The sequence below is a fragment of the Biomphalaria glabrata genome, chromosome 1 (assembly GCF_947242115.1).
Source record: "Biomphalaria glabrata chromosome 1, xgBioGlab47.1, whole genome shotgun sequence".
Taxonomy (NCBI): Eukaryota; Metazoa; Mollusca; class Gastropoda; family Planorbidae; genus Biomphalaria; species Biomphalaria glabrata.
In genome coordinates this window covers 56,469,137-56,496,049 of record NC_074711.1, presented here as the reverse complement: position 1 = coordinate 56,496,049, position 26,913 = coordinate 56,469,137, and the positions used below count along the sequence as shown (strand labels likewise).

General features: G+C 40.2%; 1 protein-coding gene and 1 long non-coding RNA gene across 17 annotated transcripts in view; one reads left to right on the top strand and one right to left on the bottom strand.

The window, feature by feature from the left end:
• The window catches only part of LOC106052278 (RNA-binding motif, single-stranded-interacting protein 1-like), a 232,377-nt gene that overhangs the window by 141,035 nt on the left and 64,429 nt on the right, over positions 1 to 26,913 (top strand). Inside the window, exon 1 of one of the 16 annotated variants that reach the window (XM_013207602.2) lies at positions 15,142 to 25,146. The exons of 14 other annotated variants lie outside the window; for them this stretch is intronic. In XM_013207602.2, the coding sequence (XP_013063056.2) occupies positions 17,498 to 25,117 (7,620 nt within the window). In that variant the 5' untranslated portion in view covers positions 15,142 to 17,497 and the 3' untranslated portion in view covers positions 25,118 to 25,146. Of the gene's footprint in view, positions 1 to 15,141; positions 25,147 to 26,913 lie in introns of those variants that run through there. One more of the 16 variants, XM_056003634.1, reaches the window with a different exon arrangement.
• On the bottom strand, positions 4,166 to 26,545 carry LOC106052280 (uncharacterized). Its single transcript, XR_001215010.2, has 2 exons — positions 26,155 to 26,545; positions 4,166 to 5,409 (listed from the first exon to the last, which is right to left on the bottom strand). It is a non-coding gene; the product is annotated as an uncharacterized LOC106052280 (long non-coding RNA).

Here is a 26,913-nt window from a genome sequence, read left to right as displayed (position 1 = left end):
TGATCTGGTCAAACTGCGAGTTGAAGTCTACCCCACGCCCTTCCTACGCCCCTCTCACCAGCCCTCCCCGGACCCCCCAGTCTACTTTAATTCACGTCTTCTACCAACTAAAACAAACAACTATGCAGAGTAAAGATGAGTAAGTAAACACCAGTGTCACTCCAGGCCATGAGATTGTAAGTAATGTAGATCTAGATCTAGTAGTGATAGGCCAACATAAGATACGTAGCATACCTTATATGTACACGTACAAAACCCGACTCAAAGAAATACTATTACAGTAACCCCTCGAAATGAACTAGAGTTAAATAATGATAAAGATGAATGCATAACTTTGAAGACATAAGCCTACAAACAAATGGCTGGGGCATGTCATTAGTCGAGGGAAAAAAGTAATCAGTGCATGTCAATTCGCTAATTACCATAAAAGAAAAGATGGACATGCGCAGATGCACAGGATGAATCTTCTGTTAAAAGGAACGCATGTAGCTTATGATCATACACTTTGGTCATCCAGTGTTGTTTTAAAGGGTTTGTCTTTTTATTTAAATAATCATAAATATTACAATACATGGGCGTAGCCAGGGGGGGGGGGGTTCTTGGGGTTCAAACCCCCCCCCCCCCCGAAATGAAATCCCCCCCCCTTGGGGGGAGGGAGTCGGAATTTAGTGACGGATTTTTTGTTTTGATTTTGTTTATTTTAGGTGAGATTTTAATACTAAACCATCACTTGCCCTAGCACAACCAAAGGGGTTTTGAGTTTAAAACCCCCTACCAGGGGGGTTCGAGTTTAAAAACCCCTACCAGGGGGGTTCGAGTTTAGGGGTTTTAAAAACCCCTACTAGGGGTTTGGAGTTTAAAACCCCCTACCAGGGGTTGTGAGTTTTAAACCCCCTACCTGGGGTTTTTGCAGTTAACTCCCCCTCTTCTATAAAACAAAACAAAAAAAAATGCAAACGAAAATCCCCTAATTCCAAGAGCACAGTTAAGGAAGATTTTGATTTTAAAACCCCGTCTAAAATTTACGATAAACCCCCTCTTTAATATAAAAAAAAGCTAATTACGCACTCAAAATGTTATGAGCGTAGCTAAATGGGTTTTGACTCAGTTTTGAGTTTAAACCCCACTTCAGTGGGGTTTGAAGGTAAAAAAATACCTCTTTTTAATAATAAAAAAAAAGCAAATTATACACTAAAAATGTTATGAGTGTAGTCTATGGGGTTTTGAGTTTAAACTCCCCTCCAGTGGAGTTTGAAGCTAAAAATTACCTCTTCAATTTAAATAAAAGAAAATTACTCACTCTAAAATCTATGAGCGTAGTCAAAGGGGTTTTGAGTTTAAACCCCCATTCAGAGGGGTTTGGTGCTAAAAATACATCTTCAATATAAAAAAAAAGCAAATTACACACTAAAATTATTTGAGCGTAGCCAAGCCAATCGGGGGTTTTGAGTTTCTTCTACAGATGGCTTTTTTTTTTAAAGTTTAAAACCCCTCCAGATGGTTTTGAGTCTAAGATCCCCCTACAGAGCATTTTGAGGTGGAAAACCCCCAACAGAAGATTTTGAAGATAAAACTTCTCTTTTCGATATAAAATCTAAAGCAAACTACAGTTACTTAATTCCAAGAGCGTATTCAAGAGAGGTTACACATTTTTACCAGTGGCAGGGCTCCATTAATAAACTGCAGTGAATAGCCATCTACCGAAATCGAAAAACACTAAATATAGCTCAACAAAGATGGCTAAGACAGATTTCAGGAGTCAGTTATAGAGATCGGATCTAAATCAAGGAAATCATATGCCGAACGGGGAGTCGACTCCTTAGTAAGATTGTTTGAGAACGACGCATGAGGTTTGCGGGACATGTTCTCCGACAAAATGAATTACGCATAAGAAGAGTTGCAATGATATCCTAGTACAACTTGACGCCACTCATTCATGGAGGTCCTCATGGTAGGTGGGAAGAGGCTTCAGACATTACCAGTGACAGATTTTTATGGAAACAGCTTGACGTCAAATGCTCCGAACGGCGCGGCAGGGTCTAAGTCAGTAAGAATAGCACATTAGGTTTTTGAAATAAAACTTTTTAATAGCATTAAAATGGACTGTAGATACCTCAGAATATGCATTTTGTTGGCTTTCAATACCAGAAATAGTGCTTGGCGGCGGGGCGAACGCTCCCCCAGACCCCCTTGCTAGTAATGGCGGGGAGTCCACAATTTTATGGAAACAGCTTGATGGCAAATGCGCCGAACGACGAGGAAGGGTCTAAGTCAGTAAGAATAGCACATTAGGTTTTTGAAATAGAACTTTTTAATAGCAGGAAAATGCACTGTATATACCTCAGAATATGCATTTTGTTGGTTTTCAATATCAGAAATAGTGCTTGGCGGCGGGGCTTCGCCCCGCGCTGGGGAGCTCCTGGCGCTCCCCCAGACTCCTTTGCTAGTAATGTCGTGGAATCTACAATTTTTTCTCATGGAAGAACCTATTCTAGGGCACAATAAACGTCTTCCGAAAGAATGAAGGGTCAGAATGTAATAAAGATTATGTACACACACACACACATAAATACATATAATTTTTTTCCCGGGGGGGGGGAAATTCACCCCCCCAAACCCCCCCCCCCCCCGAAAAAAAATTCTGGCTACGCCCATGTTACAATAGATTTAGATTTTTTTAAAATCTTTGCAACGGTGGCCATATTATGCGTAGTCCGGTGGATATATTGTAGATGTAATGACACAGGATAAGGTCGAGGAGAACAACGTTCGGTTGTTAAGCTGAAGGTTACTGGGTTCGAAACTTGCTTTAAGAGATATTCCCATTTTTTGACGAGATGTACTGGTCAGAGGTGTGATAGTGCTAAGGGGGCTCATTAATGTGCAAATCACGTAACGGAAGGTTAGCTCCAGGTGTTTTTGAACTGACCAGGTGTGTGTGTGTGTTCAGTGGCGCGGAAGCAAATATTTATTTCATTTATTTAATTTGTATTCAAAATATAAACATATTCAGATGCGAACAATTCCGGGGAAGTGACAACAAACATCGCGGACACTAGTGTGTGTTGGAAGTGACAACAAACATCGCGGACACTAGTGTGTGTGTTGGAAGTGACAACAAACATCGCGGACACTAGTGTGTGTTGGAAGTGACAACAAACATCGCGGACACTAATGTGTGTTGGAAGTGACAACAAACATCGCGGACACTAGTGTGTGTTGGAAGTGACAACAAACATCGCGGACACTAGTGTGTGTTGGAAGTGACAACAAACATCGCGGACACTAGTGTGTGTTGGAAGTGACAACAAACATCGCGGACACTAGTGTGTGTTGGAAGTGACAACAAACATCGCGGACACTAGTGTGTGTTGGAAGTGACAACAAACATCGCGGACACTAGTGTGTGTTGGAAGTGACAACAAACATCACGGACACTAGTGTGTGTTGGAAGTGACAACAAACATCGCGGACACTAATGTGTGTTGGAAGTGACAACAAACATCGCGGACACTAGTGTGTGTTGGAAGTGACAACAAACATCGCGGACACTAGTGTGTGTTGGAAGTGACAACAAACATCGCGGACACTAGTGTGTGTTGGAGGTGACAACAAACATCGCGGACACTAATGTGTGTTGGAGGTGACAACAAACATCGCGGACACTAATGTGTGTTGGAAGTGACAACAAACATCGCGGACACTAATGTGTGTTGGAGGTGACAACAAACATCGCGGACACTAATGTGTGTTGGAGGTGACAACAAACATCGCGGACACTAATGTGTGTTGGAAGTGACAACAAACATCGCGGACACTAATGTGTGTTGGAAGTGACAACAAACATCGCGGACACTAATGTGTGTTGGAGGTGACAAGGAAAATATTTGATGCTTGGCAGGGGCGTAGCTAGGGTGGGGGGGGTGTGGGAGAAGTTGAAAATCCCCAAATTAAATATTACGCAATATGCAGGGGCCCACAAAGAGGTCAAGCCCCTCCCCGGCCCCTTAAATGATGGAAAATTCCTAGTTACGCCCCTGATGCTTTGAGTTAATGCTGAAGTGAGTAGCAGTGATGCTTGAGCTAACTCTGAGCCCTGAAGTTTCTCATGTTGTTTGAAAGAACTCACTGTGGACCGTAAATCTGTTGTTTTTGTTGGGGGGGGGGGGGGGGGGAAGTAAATGGATGGGGTTGTGTGTGTCGTGGTATCATTCATGTAGGGCCTACAAACTGACTTACATTTCATGCCTATCACGTGGTAGATGTAAATAAATGCCCAGGTCAATGTAATGGAAATAACGAATGGAAGTCACTGGAAGAAAAATTCAGCATAGGTGTCAACATCACACACGCACACACACACACACACACATTATAAACATAGAAATGTTTTATTGTGACTGTGACACACACACACACACACACACAGACAAATTACTCACAATTTCAATTCATCCCAAGCAAATTTCAGTCTTTGTTTTTTTAAACTCTCCTTTTTCTTGCAACTTTATTCTCTCGATTGCTCTCTCTCTCTCTTTCTTTCTTTCTTTCTATCTTTTTCTTTCTTTCTCTCTCGTTCCTAATTGAATAAGCGTAATGGCCTCCCAAATGTATCACTTTCATTTACTGTGTACTTGGGATCTTGTGTATGTGTTCATGATTGTGTTGCAGTCACTTTGAGATTGTGAATTTTTTAAGTCATGCCGGAATCACTCAACAGATGACTGAATGGGCTAAGCTTTTTGACAGAATTCATCAGTAAGCCTCCCTTACAAACAACTAATGAATACAATTGGAATCTACAACATAATTACTCCCTCCCTATTCGCTTTGTCTTGGGCCTCCAATTACCTAAGGCCGGTCCTAATTGTATATTTAATCAGTATGTTCTACTATATATTTGTTATGCAAAATATATTTATTTCAAACAACACATGCACTTTTAGTGTAACTTTAACCCGGGTCTTGATGAAATTCAATACTTTCAAACAAATGAATTCAAGTTTCGCAGCTAGACTGTGGAGACACTGTACTTGACGCTAAATAAATACTAAGCCTACATCAAAAACAAAACACCGACAAAAATAAAAACACACAGAAGTAGTAGGAAATAAACAACTGTGCAATCAAAATCTTTACTACTTTGAGTTTTCCTTATGAAGTTGGATTGTCTAGATATGGTTAGGGTTAGTCCTAGGTTTATATCTGAGATGAACTAAGCTGTGGATGATCCATACAGTTGCTCTTCCTACGGAATGCATGGTATCCAGATTAGGCTTCTTAGCAGCTTTGAGGGACATTGTCAGCACTTCTCTTGTGACATGGTTCAACTTTTAATCTTCCGGAACTTGTGTTGTCTCATTCTAATATGCCTTGACTGGAGACGAATAATTAAATGTTGATCTTGTCCTGACAGACCACAATAAGAGTAATTTAGATAAACTATAATCAGTGTAGTTTAGATAGTCTATAATAAGCATATTTTATATATAGAGTTTACCAGGATTAATTTAGACAGAGTGTAATCAGTGTAATTTAGATAGTCTAAATAGCGGGTATAATTTAGACAGACCTTAAAAGGGGTAATTTTATTAAACTATAATTGGCGTAATTTAGAAAGTCTCTAAAAGCATAATTTAAACATACTTTATTATGTATAATAGATGGGGGTAATTTACAAAGACTATAATAGGCATGATTTAGACTCTAATAGGCATGATTTAGACTCTAATAGGCATGATTTAGATATCTCAGTGAAGGAACTGATTCAAAAGTGAGGTTATGGTGATCAATAGTTTGTTTCCTGTACTGGAGTCTCGCTTGGAATGAGATTAGCAAGGAATCAAAGTTGTCAAAAGAATTTTTTTTTGTACAAAGTTTATATTCTCCCACCTCCCATTCTCGGATCAAATTGAAACTTTGCACAATTATTTTTTGTCCCTTACAAGACATGAATCAATTTAAAAAAAATAGTTCATTAAATAGTGGTAATGTATTCATTTTGTTTGATATCGAAAAAGTAAATAAAAAGTATTGAGATATTATAAATGTGCAGTTCTTCCTCTTAGATCAGCCTCTTTTTGTTTAACTTTTTTATTATTATTATGACGAAATCGTGAGTAGGAATTGAAATAGATCGAAAGTCTAACGCTTATTGTTGCGACATATTTTCTTGGGGGGCTTGAAAACTCCAGCAATTACTTACTTTTGGAAAAAATTTGGAAATTCTTTTATCCAGTGACACGCTTTAAGACAGGGGCGCCATAACCAAGAAATAAAAATAAATTAGGGCAAGCGTGGGTGGCGTTTTTAAAAGAAAAAAACTTGAAGTAGAAGAAACTATTGAGAGCGCTGTTTGGAAAGGGAGGAAGAAGGGAGCTACTGCACGTGCAATGGGGTTAACCATGATGAGCAATCGTTGCTAAATATAGTAACAACCACAGTTTGGAGAGAGATACGTAAAGACTCGGCCAAGAAACTCAGGGGGGGGGGGGTCTCTAGGGTGTGTATGAGAGAGAGAGAGAGAGAGAGAAAGTATTTTTAAAGTATTATAATTAATTTGTGGTATTCTTAAGTTCATGCATAAATTAGTCTTCCCTTTGCTTGTGTGCCCACCCAAGAGTTGACGCCTGTGAATATCAGCTGTGACCCAAACATACTATCAGTCTGGTGAACGTACCGCCGAGCTCTCCGAGGGTCACTTTTATAAGAGAACGTTATACAATCGTTTACTGACGTACAAGGCGGCTCTGCTGGCCGATTGAACACAATGCCCCCCATATCTCCCCCCCCCCCATCCAGGAGTGTATCCTGCTTACTTCATTGTATACTCTTGTTAATTAATTTCTAAGTGTAATTATTTTTTACTGCCTATGTCTGTTAGCTATTCCCCCCCCCCCCAATAGTAGCGTATATATTTGATTGGTCTGGACAATGGGAAGGAATGCATAGTTAGGGAGTCATTGTAATTAGACCTATTGATAAAGGGCGTGTTGAAGAGCAAGCATAAACTGGCCCATAAAGACACAAATAAAATGGCATCTTATATCCCTTAAATTAGGGCCAAAGAATATACAATATAATTAATCTAATCCCCTAATTTTTTTTTCTTTACACTTCTTTAAAAAGTAAATTGTACAAGAGTTTCAGTTCTTGTCAACTTCCGGTCTTAGGAACAGCCTTAATACTATCACGTGACGAAGTCATTCAAAAACAATTTATTCTCAAAGATTTGAACCAAACAACGAACTAAAGGGATCATTATGTTGTGTTCTCCTGTAGGTCTACAATCATGTAAGCCTTGTACAATCATTTATAAACTTGTTCCCATTTAAAAGAGGAGCTTTAGATTAAAATATAAATTTTTCAGTATTTTGTTTGGTGTTCTACTTCCCATTGGAGAGTGGCATCAATGGGAGGAGGTAACTCTAAATAACTGTTTGTAGGTGTTTCCGGTGCACAGAATATCGGAAGTGTTGAGAACCTATGTATTTCAAAAGTTCTACGATAACTTCTATGCACTTTGAAGTCAAATCACATTTTTAAACTCTTTCTCTTGTAGCGCGATGTAAATACAAAGCTTATATCAACTTACTCTTTGTCTGTTTGTCTGTCTGTCTGGTAAAAGGTTTGAACATGTATTTTCTCCCATTTCCTATTCTGAGATCAAGTTGAAACTTTGCAAAACTATTCATGTATCAATAAAGCAAATTAACCAATTAGTTAATTAATCATTGGTGATTAATTTTTTTATATCGAAACAATGGGAATAAATGCTACTTAATGAGAGATGTGAATGTATATATGGATATAATCCCCTTATTACTTTTTGACACGTTTTTTCTCCCATTTCTTATTTTCGGATGAAATTGAAATTGTGCATAATTAATATTCATAGTCGATGACAACATACGAATCAATTAATCATTTAATAAATCAGTATTAATAAAATAATTTCAATTTATATAATAGAAAAGGCACTAAACCCTGCCATTTTCAGATAAATGGCAGTAATTAGAGGTTCTCTCCGTTAGATAAGCTTTGTATTTGTATTTAAAAAGTAATTTTTGTTTTCTATTTCTTGTTTTATTATTTAGTTGACAACTGTTATCTTTTAATATGGCGTCCTTGACTTACAGTTTCTTTATTTCAAAATCTCTAATCTAATCTAATCTAATCTAATCCTCTAATCTCTAAACAATCTTCTTTTTATTTTTGTACGTTTTTGTTTTTCTTTAGATTACCTTGTATCGCCTAAACATTCTCTATATCGCTTTCTTTCCTTTATATATGACTATAATTTATTTAAATAATGTAGACCCGATCTTCAAACTAAATGTTAACCAAGACTAGGGTTCTGTGTTTCGAGCTCTGCACACTCCGCAACACCTGAAAGTTATTCCAAATGGTGCATGAGATCAAATTGTTGTTATGGTCTTGTTCTGCATGAAAGTTATTTGTTGTTATTGTGCTCGCTCGATGGTCAGTCCTGTTAACGAGTTAGTCATTGATTGTCGAGCGCGTGTTTATAATTTGTCATTCTGCCCATTAGATGAAATATTCGGGTAACTAGAAAAGCTGAGCATCTGGTTCATCCATATTTGTCAGGGAATCAATAAAAAGTGTTTTGCTTTTTTGTTTGACAAACAACGCTGACTGTAACAGACTGATCGTGCGGCTGTGACGGGCCGGGCCGTAACATGTGGTACGAAGTCAAATGATCTGGTCAGCGCGAAAGTGAAACATGCAAGTGCGGTACTGCACGCTTTATAGCCATGCTAAAAGCATTGTTTCAGCGTGAGCAGTTTTACGATCACAACAACACGTGCGTTGAAAACATGGATTGTCTGTAGCAACCACTTTGACCTTAGGCTATTGCTGACCATGTTTGGACAATACTGACAATTAAATTCTATGCATGTTGGAACCATGATGACCTGTGGCTATTGCTGACCATGTTTTGGACAACACTGACGTTAGACTTCTATGTCAGTTGCAACCAAGCTGACCTGTGGCTATTCGTGACAAGTCGTATACTAACGTTTGACATCTGTGTCTGTTGCAACCATGCTGACCTGTGGCTTCGACCACACTGACCCCTGACTATTAGGATTGTGTTACGACCACACTGACTCGTGACAATTAGGCTTGTGGTACGACCACTCTGGCTCATGACTATTAGGCTTGTGGCACGACCACACTGACCCCTGACTCCATGCTGACACGACCACACGGTAAGCACTCGATCACCACACGGTGTGAGCACAGACTTGCACATCAAAGCGTGAGTGATGTCACCACGGGACCCTTATCAGCTTCTGACCTAATTAGTTGACTGTGCTGAGCGCGAGCATCTGTGACAAGAGTGTGAGCGTTTTTATCACAGTTGATACATATGCGTAGGTTTGTGTGTATGTGTGTACAAACTAATGTGTATGAGTGACTCTGACTCACCCCGCCACATGCAATATTGCACAATTTATCGTCCTACAAAAATAAATCCTACTGAATCAAAAAGTTGAAACTCCATGTAACCAGACAAAGAAAAGGTTACAATATGAAGCTGTTGACATTTGTGGCCTGTAGTGTCTGAAACCAACTTCTGCAAATCTAAACTATGCAGACTTAACTCATCTTTTAGGTACAGAATATTGAGCTATGGTCAGAACTATAGACAACGTTGTAGTCGATGTTGGACTTTATATCAGATCTGCATTGTTTGCATGCTTGTATTTCGAAAGTTTATAAAAGTAGCTCAATGTCTAAGAAGAGCTGTGGGATAGTTTACATATCAGGGAGGTCTCCATATATTGTTTCTTCTAGTGGGATGTTTTGGGGGACAGAGTTTTCTTCGAGCCTCTCCATTTATTAAGCTTGTGTGTGTGTGTGTGTTTCTCAGTTTTCATCGTAGTTTCCAGTATAGATAGTACATTGATATCAAAGTATTGATACTACACTGATATCAAAGTTTTGATAGTACATTTTATATCAAAGTATTAATAGTACTTTTTTTCCTAATCCACATTTAGTACATTTAATTAAGTAGCTATTAGTATATCCTACATATTGGCTATTAGTACAACTAATACGGTATATATTAGTACAACAAACATTAAAGCTATTCAGACAATTAAAAAAACCGTCTTTTTGTGCAGCTAAAGCTATGGCCATTAGAACAACTAACAAAATGGCTTTGATTCAAACTAACATGCTGCTACAATGAAAATTTATGCTATTTGTGACGTGCACACACACACACCACCACCGCCACCACCACACAATGTCTACGTTAGAAGTGAATGACTCAGTTGAAAACTGAGACTAAGTGAAACGAATGTTGTTGTCTTACAGAACTTAGTCATTTAACACCGCGCCCCCCTTCGGGGCTCCGCCCATTCCAATCTCAGCCCCCCCCCCCTTTCCACCCTCTTTCCGTCTCGGCCATTGCAATCTTAGCATCTAGTTGAGTGTTAAGTACTGATGCGCATGTCAAGTTTACATGCAGTTGTAACAACATCCGGGTAACTGCAGTTAGAAAAAAAAATAAAAGGTTTTAAGTCTTGCACTTTTAAGAACTGGATGAGCTCTTCAAGAACTTAGTAGCAAGCCGCTATAATGAACACCGACACATAAACACGCAGCGTCTTCCCCAAGACCCCCCCCCCCAGCATCTCTACATTGTGCACAGTCTGATGGGAACGTTTTCAAATCAAAGCCGTTTTGTAAAGTCGTTCTTTCAGAAGTGATGTCCAAAACCAAAACAGGGGATGGCGGCGGGAAGGGTTCGAACCCTAGAACATCGTGATGACAGTCCTGAGCGCGTACATCTAAACATCTGGGACACCTGAATGTAGTCTTTTACCAAAATAGCACCGCTGAGGATCATGAAATTCCGGCGTGTTGTGAACAACTATAAAAAGAAAGGATGAAGAGAGAGAGAGAGAAACAGAAAGAGAGATATTTAGTCAGAGAGGGAAAGAAAGAGACAGAACGATAAAGTGTGAGAGAGAGAGAGAGAGAGAGAGAGAAAGTGAACGAGACAGAAAGAGAGAGAGAAAGAGACAGAGGTTGAAAGAGATATATAGAAAGAGATATTGAAAGAGAGACAGGTTGAGAGAGAGAGAGAGAGAGACAAAGAGATGGAGAGAGGGAGGGACAGAGCGAAAGCACGGGATCCCCCCCCCTCCCATTTTTCTGCCGTCTGCCACCACTTTCATGGACTCTGCTAAGTCAAAGGCGGCCAATCATTTCTCTTGTCACTTTGTATTGTTTCTTGTAAGAGTGTTCCGTTTTTTTGGCCACGCCATCGGATCATCTCAACCTTAACAGATCATGGAAATCTGAAAGGACTTCAATTGTAGAGCTAGTCATAGAATCAAAAATGCAGAAATTAAAAACTTTTATGGCTGTGTATCCCTTCCCCTCCACAACACAAAACAAAAAACAAAAACAAGAAAGATAAACTTAATACGGGGGGGGGGGGGTACTTTAAACATGTTAAAAAGGAACCAAACCTAGTTCAGGACAATATTGTGTCGTGAAGAGAAATTCCGGAGAGTTATAAAGTCTGTCAAGTTGAATTTGAACTCTTCAAATCGAAGTTAAAGAGATTGCATGCTTTCTAAATGTCTTTCAAGCAGGGAAATGTTGGCCCAGAAACACAAAACCCCAAGAAATGAATACTTCATTAATACTTTATACATACGTAGGTTTGCAATTATCTTTTTTTTTTTAAAAAAAGGCGGCGTTACTGGAGTGCCCCCGTACGCGTTATAACGATCAACTCTGCCGCCATATTGCCCTCACTGGCATAGAGGAAATGAGCTGGCAGTAGATAGTCTCTGAAAGAGACAGCTGGAGAGATCTCAAAAAAGCTAAGGGACACACAACTCTTGTAGAAGACAGATGCAGAAGATGTAAAAACAAAAACTTAAATAGATCCTCCCCCCCCAGCGGACAACGATTTGTCTGCGAATCAGATGTGGGAAAATATGTAGGTCACAACTGGGTTTGCGTGGCCGTGTGAAACATTGCATTCTTTCTTAATCTTTCGATGATGTGTAGATACATATGTGTACGTGTTTGGTGTTTTATTCTAGTCGAATAGATTTGTGATTCTAGTTGCCCAAATCTCACCTCAACATGATACACACAGTTTAACACACACACACACACACAACAATCTAGCGAGCTTGTTTACCTAGCTTTACAACTGCAAGTACTTCAGAACATTTCTACAGTTTGCATAGTTTATAAATGACATTTGTGGTCCAATAGCTTAATTTCTGTTGGCCTAATTTTTTTTTTATCTTGTGCAATAACAAAAGGAAGCTTTACACACAATAAACAAGTGTAATAAAAAAAAAACCTAGACATCATAAAGATTAGGCTGTTAAGTGTATCATAATAGGTTAGAATATTGTCCAGCAATCTTCCATTGCTCAGTGCTGTCTACACAATCATTAATTCTTTTACATTTAAAAATCAAATTTTTATACTCTTGATATATATATATATATATATATATATATATATATATATATATATATATATGTGTGTGTGTGTGTATGTGTATGGATGTCTTTTATAGAAATCAAAACCTTTTGACCAATCTTAATGAAACTTGGTATGAATGTTCCTTAGCTAATAGCGGTGATCTTAGGATATGTCAAGTTGTCCTACAACAAGAGAGTTTACTAGATTGAGGTCAGTGAGGCATCTTGACAAAGATTTTAACTATGAAAATAACTTAGCTACCTTTTATTATATAGCAAAAAAAACAAAAAACGAGAAAAGCCGTGTAAAACATAGCTATGTATGAATATATATTTATAGATATTAAATTTCATACATTTAACATTCCATATAGATCTTTTAAAAAAATACTAGTCAGAAAAATGTCAGCCTTTTTTTTCCCACTTGTGGATATGTTCCCTTGCGTTGTATGCACGACTGATCATGCATTGCAGTGAACAAAAGAGTTGCTCTACAATCTGACACTATCTTCCTAGACATTAGATCCTGGAGGGCCGCGTCTAGTGAAGTTTACCTGCATGCTCGACACTTTTGCCAAGCGGAGTGGGACCATTTAGAATCGAGATTTATATATTTTTTTTGGGTGTTATGCCTATGTCTGTTTTATGTACGTGTGTGTGTATGTGCGTGTTTATATCTGTGTGATGTGAAGGGTGTGTACATGTTTGTGTTGATGTAAGTTTTGTGTTTATATGTGCTTCTGTGTGTTTGAGAAGGGTGTGTACATGTTTGTGTTGATGAGTATGCGCGTATGTGTGTAAATCCATTCAGTACTTTTAATGTATATACAAAGAAAGTCTACATTTATTGAATGCATACCAGAGGTCTATGTGATTAAAGCTTTTACTTGCTTCATATAAGACAATAATACAGGAGAAATAGGGATTTTATTGTCTAAACCATCATCAAAACCACATTTTCTTATCCCTTGTGCCAGGGCAAACACACACAAGAACTCTTTCTTTCTGATTGATATTTGCATGAACTGGCCGTTCAATGAAAGGAATTGTTTTATCACAAAGTCTTGCACATCAACAATATTTTCCATTACATCTGTTTTTAGGGAGGGGGGGGGGTGGCCTTCATCGACACATACTTTTTTTTTTACATAGCTTTTAAACTTCAATTGTCGCTTTGAATTTTGGGAGATTTTATTTATTTTATTTATTACCTTTCCAAAAAAATAATTTAATTGTAGTTATGTTTATGTTATATAAATTCAAAAACTTGTGTAGAAGCTTTGAAAGCTGAACATAGAGCAAATGTTAACTCTTTGCCGTTCCCTTTGATTGTCCTCATTATTCCGACGAGTGTTTAGCTTGAAAACAAAGGACTAAGTGACTTTATGATGCTCATCCAATGTACACTGTACTCTGTACACTAGCACATTGCAGTATCTATGACAGTGCCCCATCAAAGTATGCGGGTGACATGGTATGTTGTCTGCGCCATGTGGTCATAGTAGTATGCGCTCCTGACAGTCGTCACGAAGGTACCAAGTTCGAATCCCGACTTTGCCGTTCCCTATCATCTTGCAATAGTTTTTGACTCGGGTGTAATCCTCTCTGTCCGAAACTTGGATAAAACAAAAACAAAACAAATAGCATGATGGACACTGAGATAAAGCCATTAATGAAGAGCTATGGATAAGTGAGATAAGACATTAATGAAGAGCTATGGATAAGTGAGATAAACCATTAATGAAGAGCTATGGATAAGTGAGATAAACCATTAATGAAGAGCTATGGATAAGTGAGATAAGACATTAATGAAGAGCTATGGATAAGTGAGATAAACCATTAATGAAGAGCTATGGATAAGTGAAATAAACCATTAATGAAGAGCTATGGATAAGTGAAATAAACCATTAATGAAGAGCTATGGATAAGTGAGATAAGACATTAATGAAGAGCTATGGATAAGTGAGATAAACAATTAATGAAGAGCTATGGATAAGTGAGATAAACCATTAATGAAGAGCTATGGATAAGTGAGATAAGACATTAATGAAGAGCTATGGATAAGTGAGATAAGACATTAATGAAGAGCTATGGATAAGTGAGATAAGACATTAATGAAGAGCTATGGATAAATGAGATAAACCACTAAGAGCTATGGATAAGTGAGATAAGACATTAATGAAGAGCTATGGATAAGTGAGATAAACCATTAATGAAGAGCTATGGATAAGTGAAATAAACCATTAATGAAGAGCTATGGATAAGTGAGATAAGACATTAATGAAGAGCTATGGATAAGTGAGATAAACAATTAATGAAGAGCTATGGATAAGTGAGATAAACCATTAATGAAGAGCTATGGATAAGTGAGATAAGACATTAATGAAGAGCTATGGATAAGTGTGATAAGCCATTAATGAAGAGCTATGGATAAGCGAGATAAAACCATTAATGAAGAGCTATGGATAAATGAGATAAACCATTAAGAGCTATGGATAAGTGAGATAAACCATTAATGAAGAGCTATAGATAAGTGAGATAAGACATTAATGAAGAGCTATGGATAAGTGTGATAAGCCATTAATGAAGAGCTATAGATAAGTGAGATAAGCCATTAATGAAGAGCTATGGATAAGTGTGATAAGCCATTAATGAAGAGCTATGCATAAGTGAGATAAGCCATTAATGAAGAGCTATGGACAAGTGAGATTAGTTATTAATGGATTAATAAATTTTCCCTACTCCAGAACACATCAACTGACAAGCACCCCACCCAGTTTAAATACCCCCTATATAACAGAGAGTCATCCAGCTGTAACAGAGACCTACCCGGCTAAAACACAGCCTGACACAGCTATAGCTGGGCCCACCCCTCTGGTTTCATGCGTTGTCTTATCGCATCGTCTTTTTGTGATCTCTCTGTGAAGTGTGGGCTGACATTGATTGGACTGTCGATCAAGCTCTAACAGTCGTACAAGGCGCAACTTCCTAGTGATCTGCCCCTTGGTGCACAAGGGCAGGGCTGGTAGGAGCGCTATCGAGGGGCTTATGGAGAACCTAAACATTCACAACACGGGGCGTCGACACCCTTATTTCTTAGTAGCCCTAAACATTCACAACACGGGGCGTCGACACCCTTATTTCTTAGTAGCCCTAAACATTCACAACACGGGGCGTCGACACCCTTATTTCTTAGTAGCCATAAGCTTCATGATGAATGTTTAGATGCAGGTCTTAGTCAATGAAACATTTCCTAGGATATACCAACACACTTCCCATGTCACATGTCAACTATGTCATAAGATTTACAACAAAAAGACAATACTTCATTCCTATGTTGTTTTTATCATTATGGACAGTAGGTGTATTTTGTATACCCCCCCCCTTTAAGGGCGTGGTGGCTGAGGGCTAAAGTGCTTGGCTTTCGAACTGATGTTTCTCGAGTTTGATTCTCTGTGATTTCAAGCTTCTGAATGTGAAGAATGTTTTTGAGTCCAGCCAACTCTAACGTGTACCTGACTTACGTTGGGGAACTAAAGGCGGTTGGTCGTTGTTCTGGCCACGTGACACCCTCGTTGCCCAAAGAAAATGTTTAGATTTCCATCATATGCCCAACAAGGTCTGAAATGGTTACTTACTTACTTAGAATTAGATGCTCCCGCGCCGTTTGGCGCTTTGGGCTGCAAGCTGTCTCTACAAAGATCTGTTACTGGCAATGCCTGAAGCCTCTCCCCAACTGATGTCCACTGCTCTGAGGTCCCCCATGAAAGTGTGGCTCCAAGTTATACCTTTTCAATCCATTCCGTGGTTACCTTTTCGAAATTATGTATTGTATGTACTAAGAACATTATTCACATTTTTTGTGTGTGAATATTAATATTATTATTTATTACTTACTTTTCAATTTCTATCTATAAATACATCTAATCATGCTTCCATTTGAATGTCTATTTTTGGAATAATATATTCACTACATACTGCACGTAACCTTAATCTTCCGAATCGAAGACATTGCCATTAATTAATTAATTTATAATTCACTACATACTATCCACAACATTTATTTTCTGACCATTTATTTTGGATATTTGTCTTGGTATATATGTTATTGTTGATCTTTGCATTGACTTTCAGAGGACTGGGTAATGGGTCGTCTGTCGAAATATTTAGGTTCATTCCGTTAGTTCCATTCGGCCAGAATGCCTCGGTCATCACAGCGCCAATCATGAGCCCTAATTCGGTATCAGGACACATCTGTTTAACACTATTGGTTACTGCATATTGTTTGGACTCCCCCGTATCTAACCAGTCTCAATGTACTCATCAAAATGGTCTCACCATAGTTATAGAGCTTATTTAGACATCTTTACTTGGATATGAGTCCAAGAGATTCTAGAGTCCTTGGATTCGGCGTCGAAGATTTGAGTTGGGACCACACTTGTTGACTATAGGTGGGTTTTTTTCGGACATTTTTGTTCTGCAAGACATTGGGTTGCAAATATAATGTCATTGGTTCAGCGTTATCCTTTTTTTTTTTTAACAAATGGCTTTCAGGTACAAATCCAAGTTCAAAGCGAGAAAGTGTGTGTGTGTGTGTTATCTTGTACTGTGGTGATGCGTGTGTGTGTGTGTGTGTACTGTATTTATATGTGTATGTGTGCGTATGTTACAAGCTAAAACGTTGTCCGACACATTAAAACAAAATGTTCACTCAACTTTTTATTGGCCATTGTTTCCATTATTCACACGTGACGGTCATGGTCAATGAATGTCTTGGTGTGTTCATGGTCAGTTTTTAGTGACTTCCATCGCTAAAGGTTGCACCGTTTTTAATCTTCTGTGCATTTTTATTCATGTGGATTTAATTTTAATTTTTTAACCTAGTTTGTGTGTTTTAATATTTATTATCCTGTTTTACTTGTGATTTTATTCTTCTTGCTGCTGTGTTTTCAAAAAGTCCCATCTACCAAAAAAAAAAATCACTTGTTTGGTGGTACTAAATAATGGATGATAATACTCCAAGTCCAGACTCTCGCGATCGAGCCGTAGAGGACTGGTTGGAAAGGACCCAAATGGATCCTAATCAGCCCATCCGTGATGAGATGCGTGAGCCGATGGAGCGAATGCTCCCAAGACGTCCTGCGAGTCTATCGAGGCTTCAAAGACGCACTCCACTGACATTTGAGAATCCGTCGGGATTTGCTAGATCTCGATCTCGTAGTAACGCACGGAGGCGACCAACTCGGCTGACAGTTAGTGATCTTCCGAGCAATCTTAGACGTCCAGGACCTCCAACTCTCAGTAACTCACCTGGTCTTCAAAGAGACGCTTCATTGTCATTTGGTAATCTACCGAGCAATTTTGGATCTGAAAGAATTCCTACTGTAAGCAGCTCGCCGAGGCGCCAAGTACCCATTCCATCGACGTTGGACAATCTACTGGACAATCCTAGATCTGAAAGACCTCTCTCTCAAAGTAACTCACCGAGTCGCCAAACACCTATTATATCCACTAGTAGCTTGCCATGTAGACCTACGACCGTTTCGGAGCATCCATTAGCGGACTTTCCATCTAGTCGTACATCTTTCCCCCCACGCCTGCCTTTGAGAAACAACCAACTACCAAACATTTTTACCATGTCATCTAGTCTTACATCTTCTGGTTCACCTTTTGATTCCAACCGACCATCGCTGGGAATCAACCGATTACCGGACACGCTTGCATCGCCATCAAATCGAACTTGTCCACCTGAGGATTCGAACCATCCATCAAGAAACAGCCCATTACTGGACACTTTCATCTTGCCATCTATTCGTAGTTCTACTCGTCCTACTGCTGATTGGAACCAACCAACAGTGGGTGATCAAAATCCATCACAGAGCACTCTGGCTGTGCCATATAGAGTTGAAGGACTAGGCGACCAATCGACAGATTCAAATCGGCAAGAAGACGTGCGCCCATCAATAATTGAAAACATTGCGGCAGATGGAAACCAAGAACAAGTTTCTTATCCATTGAACGTAAGACGGCACAGTACCCCTTGCACGTTACCAAACATTCCACAATCATCGCAGCTAGCGTTGGTTGGAAACAGAACAGTCACCCTGAAACTGGAAGCTTCTGGTGGGGACGTTAGTGAAGAAAGCACATCATCAGAAGACTACGAGAGGCCACTAGAAATACGATCGTATCTTGCCAGACAGGCATCATCCTTACAAGGTCCCGTGGTCATGCCTGATAACTTGTCACGTATTGAACTCCCCGACGATGACCGGGAATACTGCTTTTCACTGACAAGAAGATATATAGATTTACTGCCTTATATACCGGACGATGAATTGCAAGAGGAACAAGGATTTCTTACTAGGACACCTTCGTCTGAGCCTTTTTGGTCAAGCTCTGCCACTGCTGGAGATTCCGACATGGACTGTGAAAAACTCAATGTAGAATATGAAGACCTTTTAGCTGCTAGGTCTGAACGTATCTGGTCATCTCTTGCTACTGCTGGAGACTCAGACACGGACAGTGAAAAACTCGATGTAGAATCTGAATACATTTTAGCTGCTAGGTCTGAACGTATCTGGTCCACCGCTGCCACTGCTGGAGATTCGGACGTGGACAGTGAAAATCTCGATCTAGAATCTGAGGACACTTTAGCTGTTACGGAACCACAAATTCTGTCTCCAGGACAAAGAAATACAGGCGCTCTTCCAAAACAACCCTCCGATTTCCAGCGGAAATGCTTACAGCTTCTGCAGAGTAAGAGCACCTCACGATCCACGAAGAATAACAGAATGCCCCGATCCCAGCAGAACGTTCAAGACTTCCAACCTAACATTTCACAGTCCCAGATAGCTTTGCCTGAGCCATCGTACCAGTTTTTTAGCCCTTTGCCACCATTGTTTCCATCGATTCAATCCCGGCTGAGATATTCAGGCTATGCTCAGAGACACCGCATCAATCTGGCTACTTCACCTTTGCGCTGTTCTCGTATGTTCATAGGGCCTCTTAGTGAACGCTTCAGAGCGCCACGTGGGCAATACCATCTTTCTGGGACATCTCATGATCAGGCTCAAGGTGGAAATTTTTCCCATTCAATTATTCCCTATAGACGATCATACCCTCCTCCTCCTCACATGCCCTCCGTTAGCCCACCGCTTAGATTCCCAAGACGAGCCTCGATTGACTTTAGTGAGCATTGCTCTGATTCCAATAGTCCTTCACCAGATAGACCTATCATTCGAAGGACAATTGACATTTATCTTCCTCGAGAACATGCCAGTCCAATCCAAAATGAAGCTAGCAGTCGTTACCATGCTGGCGCTGTCATTGAACGTACAATTAGAGTGTTCCCTCATCGTCTAAATGAGCTCGTCCGTCCAATTCAAGCTGAATCTGTCCGTCAAGCACAAAATGTACCTGGCGACCAGCCTTTAGATACATTTATTCCTTCAGGTGAGCCTAGCACTGAAATGTTTGTTGAGCCTGGCACTGAAATCTTAATGGAGCCTAGCACTCAAGTCGTAGTGGAGCCTGACACTGAAATCTTATTGGAGCCGAACACTCAAATCTTATTGGAACCGGGCACCCAAATCATAGTGGAGCCTAGCACTCAAATCTTAGTGGAGCCTAGCAATGAAATAGGAGTGTCTACCAGTCAAACTTCGGGTGAGCCTAACAATCAAACTTCGGGTGAGCCTAACAATCAAACTTCGGGTGAGCCTAACAGTCAAAATATAGATGAACCTAATCAAACTTCCAGTGTCCATGGAAGTCGAACGTTTAGTGAGCACAGCCGTCAAACCTTAAGTCGACATAGCAGTCCTACTTTAGGTGGAGGAGGCTCTAGCAATACAATTTATGGACTAAAAAGGGAGTTCATCAATAGAAAAAGACCCGGTTTACTTGCAGAGTACGAAGCTGTATTTGGGAAAAAACTTTCTAGTAAACTCAATAGCAGTGTAAGTAAAAGTCGATCAAGGGAGCTCAATAGTAAACTTTCAGATACTCTTAATCAAACTAGCAGTGGTCACCCTTCAGCTCAACTTAATGACCAGCACTCGGGAGAACCTAGTTGTCCAATTATGTGTGAGCCGAGAAGTGAACATGCAGGCATCACCCAACAAGCCAATTTAATTGCAGATTATTTAGCTAGACCACCTCCTTCGAATGTATTTAGCAGATCCCAAAGTGCTCCCAGTAGTCGAACGCAAAGTGGACCTAATATTCAACTTCCAAACAGACTAAGCATTCCTGTTGATTCTAGAGGTCATCCTCAGTACGAACATCAAGATAATCTTAATGGAATAACTTTACATAGATCTACAAGTCTACCATCCATAGAATCTAATGACCAGCAATTCGTGAGGCCTAGTAGATCTACTTTAAATTCAGTCAGCCAACCTAGTGGTCACCCTCAAAGTGGAACTAGCGGTCACCCTCAATGTGGATCAAGCGGTCACCCTCAAAGTGGATCAAGCGGTCACCCTCAAAGTGGATCGAGCGGTCACCCTCAAAGTGGATCAAGCGGTCACCCTCAAAGTGGATCAAGCGGTCACCCTCAAAGTGGATCAAGCGGTCACCCTCAAAGTGGATCAAGCGGTCACCCTCAAAGTGGATCAAGCGGTCACCCTCAAAGTGGATCAAGCGGTCACCCTCAAAGTGGATCAAGCGGTCACCCTCAAAGTGGATCTAGAGGTCAACCTCAAAGTGGATGTAGTGGTCAGCCTCAAACGCAAGAACAACCTGAAATAGACCTTAGTGTGTTCCAAAAGGGACCTAAAAGTGCTCGACGTAGAAGATTGGGAAGTCCTTCCCAAAGAAGACACAGCCCTTTAATAGGACCCAGAAACCCTTCCCAAATAGGACTTCAGGGTTCTCCCCTAAAAGAGCATAAAAATGAGAATAATAGAGGCCCTAATTCTGACCCCCAGAGTGTGCCTGTCAGCGGACATGATCAACTGCAGAAAGGAACTGTACAAAAATGTAAAAGTTCAGATGAACCTAGCGGTCCAACTTTAGTTCCTTCGAGTGCTCAGTTCTTGAGTAATGCAGCTGAACAAGATAGTAAGCTAGTTTGCGATTCTAGCAATCAAATTTCAGGTGATTCAAACACTGAATTTAAAGTTGAGACTAGCTCTCAACCTTTAGCTGAGCCTAGCAGCCAACAGTTAAGAGGGTCTAGCAGTCCTCCAATGTGTGATCCTATCAGACGATTGGAATATTTCAAACAGTTTATGAAACCTGTCGTCGTAAGACAGAGTTTACTTGCAGAGTACAATGCTATTTTTGGGAAGCCAGCATTTTCTAACGCACAGAACATTAGATCCCAGAGTGCACCCTGTGGTCGATCTCAAAGTAGTCTTTTACCTGACAGTGGACTTGAACCAAGAGATCGATATGTTAGTGAAAGTGAATCAAGAGATCGATATGTTAGTGAACCAACAGATCAGCTGCAAGCTGACCAAAGTCAACCGCAAAGTGGACCGAGCTTTCAACCAGAAAGTAGACGTAGTCCTACACATTGTGATCAGAGAAGTCCTACATCTAGTGGTCGTAAAGACCATACAGCTAGTGGTCATAGTTCATCTACTTGTCATAGAAGTCTTACACCTAGTGGTCATAGTTCATCTACTTGTCATAGAAGTCTTACACCTAGTGGTCATAGTTCTGCATCTACTGTTCATAGAAGTCTTACACCTAGTGGTCATATTTCTGCATCTACTGTTCATAATGCTACACCTAGTGGTCATAGAAGTGCTACACCTAGTGGTCATAGAAGTGCTACACCTAGTGGTCATAGAAGTGCTACACCTAGTGGTCATAGAAGTGCTACACCTAGTGGTCATAGAAGTGCTACACCTAGTGGTCATAGAAGTGCTACAAATAGTGGTCATAGAAGGGCTACACCTAGTGGTCATAGAAGTGCTACACCTAGTGATCATAGAAGTACTACACCTAGTGATCATAGAAGTACTACACCTAGTGATCATAGAAGTGCTACACCTAGTGGTCATAGAAGTACTACACCTAGTGGTCGTAAAAATCCTACACCTAGTGGTCATAACCGGTCACAAAATGAATATAGCGGCCTGCCACAAAGTGGGCATGCAAGTCAGCCTCAGAGTGTAGCTGCCAGTTTAACCAGTGAACAAGGCAGTTTTGTGTTTAAGCAGCCCATTGGGCCTGTTCGACGACCTAACAGTCAATCTGTCAAGCAATCATCTCAAAATCAGACTCCAAGTCAAGGTGTCAGTCGGAAAGGATCCAATGTAAGTTTAGATCGGGTTTCACAAGAGATACTAAAACTTTCGAGCAATGCCCAAACGTCAAATGTGAACCCATCACAAAAAGAATCTCAAACTAGTAGTCAACCAGCGTCCCAGACAGACACCATGCCCACGGCGATGGATTTATCGTCAGGACGCAAGCTGAAAGACAAAATGGCATCTTCATCTTCTGTAACGCACTCATTAGAAGATAGATCACCAAGGGGTAATGTTCAACAATCAAGACTTTGTGCTTCACTTAATCAATTTTCAATGAGAAATACTACACCATCGTCTGGACCACAATCCTCCCTATTCCAGCAATCATCAGTAAATAATATAAGACCACAGATATTTGGGTCACAACAAGCATTAAGAGGCCCTCCTGAGCATCATTCTTTATTTCAGTCTTCATTGATGTACAACGCCAGAGCCTCCAGATCGCATTTACAACAGATGAACGATTTGAGACCATTGATCACACCGCTTACTTTACAACAGCGATCAATAAATATCCGTCCAAGGCCATCGCCCAGGTCATATCCTTTACAGGTGGCCCCGTTGGATTTCAGCCTACCCGCACCCCAGTCATTACCGGTTACTAGACGGCAGATGGTGCAAACGGCTGAACATCATCATATTCCTTTAGCACAGCCGGCGATTGCCCAAACACGTGTAAGAACACCAACTAGAAGAAATATTTCTTTGAGAAGGTTGGATAGATCCCAGTCTTCTGTTGAATTTCAGCCATCGCAAAGTGAATCTTTCAACAATAACATACAAATGGTTGAACCACAAAGTATCCAAATTGAATCTGTCGACACGAACATGCCAGCATTAAAACCCCAGTCATTGCAAAGTGAATCTTTAGACAGCGAAATGCTTGAAACCCAGTCGTTGCAAAGTGAATCTTTAGACTTTTTGTCAACTGATGTAGACAGTGACATGCCATCGCTTAAGCCAGATTCATTACAAAGTGAATCTATAGACATTATGTCAACTAATGTAGACAGTGACATGCCATCGCTTAAGACCGAGTCATTGCCAAGTGAATGTTTGGACAATCTTATGTCAAATGATGAACCCATACCAACACGAATGGAGAGTGTGGACATAGATGTGCAAAGGGATGAACCAATGCAAACACAAAGCGAATCTTGCGACAGCAAAATGCCTTCTGCTGAACCCATGCAAATGCATAGTGAATCATTAGACAGTGACACACCATCGCTTGAACCACAGCCATTGCAAAGTGAGTCTTTAGACAATGTTATACCAACTGTTGAGCCACTGATGTCACCGGGTGATTTTGTGGACATTGAAATTCAAAGGAATGAAACACAACCAACACAAAGTGAGTCCTTTGATTGCAACTTGCCAACAGATGAACCACAGTCTTTGCAAAATGAGTCATTAGACAATGCTGTGACAACTGTTGAACCACTGCTATTGCAAAGTGAAAGTTTGGGTACTGACATCCAAAGGGATGAACCACAGTCAACACAAAATGAAACCCTAAACTTTGACCAATCTTCTGGTGGTGCCAGACCAAAACTAAAAAAGAAATCTTCTAAAAAAGACTCACGACGACGGGGGTCGAAATCCAGTACATCTAACTCCATTTCTGGAACAGAGCGCAGAGTTCTAATAAAAATTACCTGTCCGGAATGCGCCGCAAAGAGAGGAATTACATTAACTAAAAAACAATTGTCCTTGTACTTTAAGAACAAAGACACGGTTGGTAAATGTTGTTGCTATCGCTGTTATGTCTTCCTGAGACCTGGTGAAGTTCACCCCATGAGACAAATCAGCTGCCAAGAGTTGCCAGGAAGGCCTCTCACCTTGGGCAATTTTATACCAGAAGAAACAGGAGAATCAACTAATGAATTGATAACAAGCCAGCGACCAGTTGAGCAAGAAGTGTCGAGTGATCTTTCCGAGGAGCTTCCCCAGGACAACCTGCAGTCTGATGAGGTCAGCAGGCCCAGCCAGCAGCATGGTGAAGGCAATGATTTCACCGAAGAAGAAAATCAAGGCAGTCTTGAAGATTCTGAAAGAATGACACAACCAATGGGAGACGAAACAATGCCGGATCCCTCTGTTGTGGGTGTAAACAACGGAGCGTCTTTCGGGACTTCGATTTCACAGTCAGTCACTGGGTCGTCCGAACGTCCATCCAGGCAAACTTATCCTGGTTTATTAGAAACATGGGAGAGTGGGACTTTAGACCCTGGCTTCTTCACTTTGGATGTGAATAACGTAAGGAATATGCTATCAGACTTGGCCAGGACTTTTGATAATGTTCATGTCATGGAAGCGATTTCCGAAGAGTCATCAGGCGACACGGATAACTGAGTTTCTATTGTAAGGGGGGGCCCAATGAGGTAATGATTTTACCTTGATTACGTTCTACTAGTTATTATTAACACAAGTTGGTTTACTCAATTTAACCATTAACCCAGACATGTCAAAGAAAAATCTAGACAGTAAAAAAAAAACTAGACGTTAAAAAAAAAAACACCTAGGCGCGCATGTTAAAGAAAAATCTAGACGTGTTTTAAAAAATTGAAGTATAAAAGTATTTTAAAAATGTTTTACTTGTAGAGACTTCAAAATGTGTTGAGTTTAACGATTTAAACTTTTTTTACGGCCCTTTACAGTTATTTTAAGTAAAGTAAAAGTAATGTTCCTCTTTCAGACCTTACGATCTCTAGGGCAGTTGATGTTTCTTACAATTTTACTTTGCCCTCTTTCTCGTGACCAATGTTTTTCCCGCCCGTTTCATTATATCCACCACGTTTCCGTCCAAATTGTGTCCGTCCATATTCTGTTTCTATAATTAGTCGTGCCCTAGTTTGTTTCTGTGCTAAATGTACACAAGGTTTAGCTTTATAATTCCACTCCCTAGAAAGCTGAAGCACATAGCCTACTATAAGAGAAGAAATTTGTACATTTAAAAAGAACTAGCAACAGCTTATTAATATTTTTAATAGAATCTTGTTTGATCGGCAGTCCGAGAGGGGAAAAATATTTTTAAAGACAAGCATTTTCATAGTTAAAATGTTGAACTTGATAATGAGGTTTGATTGTGTGTAAATGTTGTTCATTAGTGTCTATACTTATGTTCAGAGACATATGTTCATTTAGAACTTAGAGGTTTAATTGTTCATAAAATTGTTCATAGATAAGTATTCGCTTAGAGATTTTAATGCGTTCGTTTTAATTAAGATAAAAAATATATTTTAGGTTGAAAATAATTAAAAAAATCAACGTATGTTTCTAATTACTATCAAAACATTTTTTTTAACCCGCCATGTTTCTCCTAAAGTTACACGAGTGACAGTTCTAAATGTTTCTCGTGCATGATTTTATCTCGTATCGTGTGTACTTACTGTCATCATGCTCTGTCGTCACATGTCCACTGATTTCGTCACCTGCGTTTCCAGTAAGCATATTTTTTGTTGGTCACCCCTGACTGCCTCTGCCAGGACTGATGTGCACTTCTCTGGCCACGTGATGCTCCTCCTCCCTCTCCCACGTCATCGCCCGCTGCTAGCGACAATGGGACAGACCGAGACTCCATGAATGGCACGATACAACGCCGTTGTCGTAAACAAGAAATGATAGTCGTAAAGCTGGTTTGAAATGAGCGGGAGGGGGGGGGGGAGTTCTCTAACCCAAATGTTCATTGTTGGTAAGATATTGGTGATGTATATTGTTTTTATTTAGTGATGTCTACACTTTTATTTGGTGATGTCTACACTTTTATTTAGTGATGTCTACACTTTTATTTGGTGATGTCTACACTTTTATTTGGTGATGTCTACACTTTTATTTGGTGATGTCTATACTTTTATTTGGTGAATCTTATGTATGAGTGGCGCGGTATGATGTGAGTGTGGGGGGAGCAGGGGGGCGGTAGTAACTGGTGAGTCAGACCTATATCCTCAGAGTGCATCTAACCACCTTCTCGTCCCCCCTTCTCTGCCACATATCAATCCATGCTGGTAGTTAGCGTTGCGCGCGTCAGTTCAAGTGGTGAGTAGCACACAGGCACTCACACACACACACACAAGCACACGCTCGCACACCGGTGGTGTGATTGAAACAGGAGGTGGGGGAGGAGAGTGTGAAGGGGGAGGGGTTGTGTT